We start from the raw sequence: 3,810 nt of genomic DNA on the forward strand, positions 1-3,810 counted from the left end.
ACAAATCAGATAAATTAGCAAACACTCATACACACACACACACAACCGAACTCGTGTATGCTACACATCAAACCATCTTTGGTCATTTGCATTTACATGCTAAGCAAATTGTTGTGTGGTGGTGCATCGCCATGCTTGGTCGATGAAGAGCAAGAACAAAAGACTCTGTCCTCTACATTTTTATAATTTTAGCACAAAAATCGACACAAGTCCTGCGCCTACAGTACCCCAGAGTACCCTCCCCAGCCCTGCTGAACGTGGCGCCCTCACTTTACGGCAATTCACTGCCACACATTGTCATTACTTTTGGCTATTTTGGCATCTCCGAATCGAAATGACAGCGTATGAAGAATCTCTCCGATCGTGTCTTCTATAGGGGCGACGTTAGATGTTGGTGTTATTAAATGTTATTTTGGTAGATTTGAGTGGTTTGAGTGATTTGCGTCCGAAATATGGTCGAGAGTGCGCTTGAGTAGGTGAGAGTGTACAAGTGTGAGTGTCTTGCGTGCCTATGCGTGTGTGACTGAGTGCTAGTTGTCGGAACTTGAAGGGAATTTTCTTGATGTTTAAATGTTTAAAAGAGGTTGGTCTAGAGAATCGAGAATCACTCTGGTCTCTGCCACGTTCGCATAAACATACCATCCGGTAGTCCGTTGTTCAGTTCTTCTTTGTGTGCCCCGTGTGTAAGTGTTTAAGAGTTTCTATCGCAACCATCTGAAGATTGCAAGTCTTACAGAAGGATAACATCTCGATCTGTTGTGGATATCCTTGTAATCTGAAAATTTGACGTTCTGGTTTTTTGTGTGTGATTTGCAGATTAAAAAACAAGTGCCAAAATGTGTGACGATGAACCCTCCGCCCTCGTCGTAGACAATGGATCTGGCATGTGCAAGGCTGGTTTCGCTGGTGATGATGCTCCCCGCGCTGTCTTTCCCTCCATTGTCGGTCGCCCACGCCATCAAGGTGTGATGGTGGGTATGGGTCAAAAGGATTGCTATGTTGGTGATGAGGCCCAGAGCAAACGTGGTATCCTCACTTTGAAGTATCCCATTGAGCATGGCATCATCACGAACTGGGACGACATGGAAAAAGTATGGCATCATACATTCTACAATGAATTGCGTGTGGCCCCCGAAGAACACCCTGTGCTGTTGACCGAGGCTCCATTGAACCCCAAGGCCAATCGCGAGAAAATGACTCAAATCATGTTCGAAACCTTCAACTCACCCGCCATGTATGTTGCCATCCAAGCCGTCTTGTCCCTGTACGCCTCCGGTCGTACCACCGGTATCGTCTTGGACTCTGGTGATGGTGTCTCCCACACTGTCCCCATCTATGAAGGTTATGCCTTGCCACATGCCATCCTCCGTTTGGATTTGGCTGGTCGCGATTTGACTGACTACTTGATGAAGATTTTGACCGAGAGAGGCTACTCCTTCACCACCACAGCTGAACGTGAAATTGTGCGCGACATCAAGGAGAAGTTGTGCTATGTTGCTTTGGACTTTGAACAAGAAATGGCCACAGCTGCTGCTTCCACCTCTTTGGAGAAGTCCTACGAATTGCCTGATGGCCAAGTCATCACCATTGGCAATGAACGTTTCCGCTCCCCCGAAGCTCTCTTCCAACCTTCCTTCTTGGGCATGGAATCGTGCGGTATCCACGAAACTGTCTATCAATCCATCATGAAGTGCGATGTCGATATCCGCAAGGACTTGTACGCCAACAATGTATTGTCCGGCGGTACCACCATGTATCCTGGTAAGTTGATTTCTATTTATCTCTCCGCCACCGACGAATTAGATGAACCTTGAATAAACTCTAATGCCCTCTTAGGTATTGCTGATCGTATGCAAAAGGAAATCACTGCCTTGGCTCCCTCCACCATCAAGATCAAAATCATTGCTCCCCCCGAAAGAAAGTACTCCGTATGGATTGGTGGTTCCATCTTGGCCTCGTTGTCCACCTTCCAGCAGATGTGGATCTCCAAACAGGAGTACGACGAATCTGGCCCCGGCATTGTTCATCGTAAATGCTTCTAAGCTCCATAGCAAACCACTTAAGCGTAAAAGACATGATTGCTTAACAACAACATATCTATCACCAGCAACGCAAGCACTGCCAGCTGCTGAAGGCGTTGCGAGCAAGGTCACCGACTCAAAGTCACATTTGAATTTAGAAATGTCCTTTTTTGTATATTTTTTGTTCATTTTTGTTTTGTAAGTAATAATTATAATAATAACTAAAAAAAAATAGTACACAAAAACTAAATCCGCTAGTGAAGTATGAATTGGATCAGAAATATTTGAAAGATTTTGGACCTTAAAAGGTCTAGGCATTATTTTAATGCAAAAGCATGAAATGAAATTTTGACAATAGACAATTCAATCTTTTTGGAATTTTTCAAAGTTTTACATGTGAAGTGTGAAGCAAAAATTGTTCATGCAATTAAAAATTTCCGTCTCACTAAGGAACTGCCAGAAGACTCTCCAATCACAAATAAAAAAGCTAACAACACTCCTATTAACGACAAAGACTGGCTGAACAAAAACAAGTAAAAGTCTGCTAAATTCAGCCGGGCCGAATCTAATATACCCTCCACCATGGATCGCATTTGTCGAGTTCTTTTCCCGGTGTCTCTTTTTAGGCAAACAAAGTAAAGGAAAGGATTAAAGAAAATAATTGCTATGCTATTGGAGCTATATCAAGTGATGGCCAGATTCGGATCATAATGGAATGAATGTTGGAGACCATAGTAGAAGTCATTGTGTAAAATTTTAGCCAAATCGAATAAGAACTGTGCCTTTTAGGGGCTCAAAAAGTAAAATAGGGAGATCGTTTTAGAGGGGAGCTGTATTAGGCTAAAGACCGATTCAGACCACATTTGACACGTATGTTGAAGGTCATGTTGTACACATTTCACCCAAATTAGATAATAATTGCGCCCTATAGAGGCTGAGATCGGTTAAATGGCAGCTATTCATAACGAAACACATCATGCCAAATTTCAGCGAAATTGGATAGGATTTGCGCCCTCTAATGGCTTAAGAAGTCAAGACCCCAGATCGAATTATATGGCAGCTATATGAGGTTATAGACCAATTTCACCCATACTTGGCACAGTTGTTGAAAATCATAGCAAAACATCTCGTGCAAAATTTCAGCCAAATCGGATAAGAATTGCGTCCCCTAGTGGCTCAAGAAGTCAAGATTCAAGAAGTATTTGTGCCAAATTTCAAGCAGCTAGCTATACTCCTTCGAAAGTTAGCGTGCTATCGACAGACAGACGGACGGACATGGCTAGATCGAAATAAAATGTCACGACGATCATGAATATATATACTTTTTGGGGTCTCAGACGAATATTTCTGAGAATGACGAATATAGTATACACCATGCTAAGGTGGAGGGTATAATTAAGATGCAACGACAAAAGGTATGTTAAGTGATTATTGTTACAGCAAAATTTCATCTTGTATTTGAGAAACCCATTTAAAATACCAACTGGCCTACATCAAAATCTAATATTTTACAAATACATGCAATACCTTCAGATTTTCCTTGTTCGAGAGCCCCCAGTGAAATCCGATTTGAAATTTTTCATTTATTGCCATCATCCTTCTAAAGTGGATATTTTGGGGACATTATACACTGAATTCAGAAAACCATAAAATTTACAAAAATTTAAGGTATGTGTTTTTGTAAATACATCTTTGGGATACAAACATGAACATGAACATTCCACTAAGGAACAGGGGCAAACTTCTCACATATCAATGAGTGCAGTCCGATTCAAGTTTAAGCTCAATG

The 3,810-nt window shown here is 41.9% G+C and overlaps 1 protein-coding gene across 1 annotated transcript; it reads left to right on the forward strand.

Annotated features, from left to right (window-relative positions):
* Positions 1-577: 577 nt before the first annotated feature.
* LOC106082431 (actin-5, muscle-specific) lies at positions 578-2,271 on the forward strand. The gene is made up of 3 exons (XM_013244935.2): positions 578-683; positions 817-1,761; positions 1,837-2,271. Exons 2-3 carry the CDS (start codon positions 837-839, stop codon positions 2,040-2,042), a joined length of 1,131 nt encoding a protein of 376 aa, XP_013100389.1. The 5' UTR covers positions 578-683; positions 817-836; the 3' UTR covers positions 2,043-2,271.
* Positions 2,272-3,810: the final 1,539 nt, after the last annotated feature.

This window comes from Stomoxys calcitrans, chromosome 4, assembly GCF_963082655.1.
Source record: "Stomoxys calcitrans chromosome 4, idStoCalc2.1, whole genome shotgun sequence".
Lineage (NCBI taxonomy): Eukaryota > Metazoa > Arthropoda > Insecta > Diptera > Muscidae > Stomoxys > Stomoxys calcitrans.

What these genes read in the sequence shown, in the direction of transcription:
- LOC106082431 (XM_013244935.2), top strand. Translation starts at nt 837, where the DNA reads ATGTGTGACGATGAACCCTCCGCCCTCGTCGTAGACAATGGATCTGGC. An exon ending in CGGTACCACCATGTATCCTG is followed by an intron (nt 1,762 to 1,836) that starts GTAAGTTGATTT and finishes ATGCCCTCTTAG; the next exon opens with GTATTGCTGATCGTATGCAA.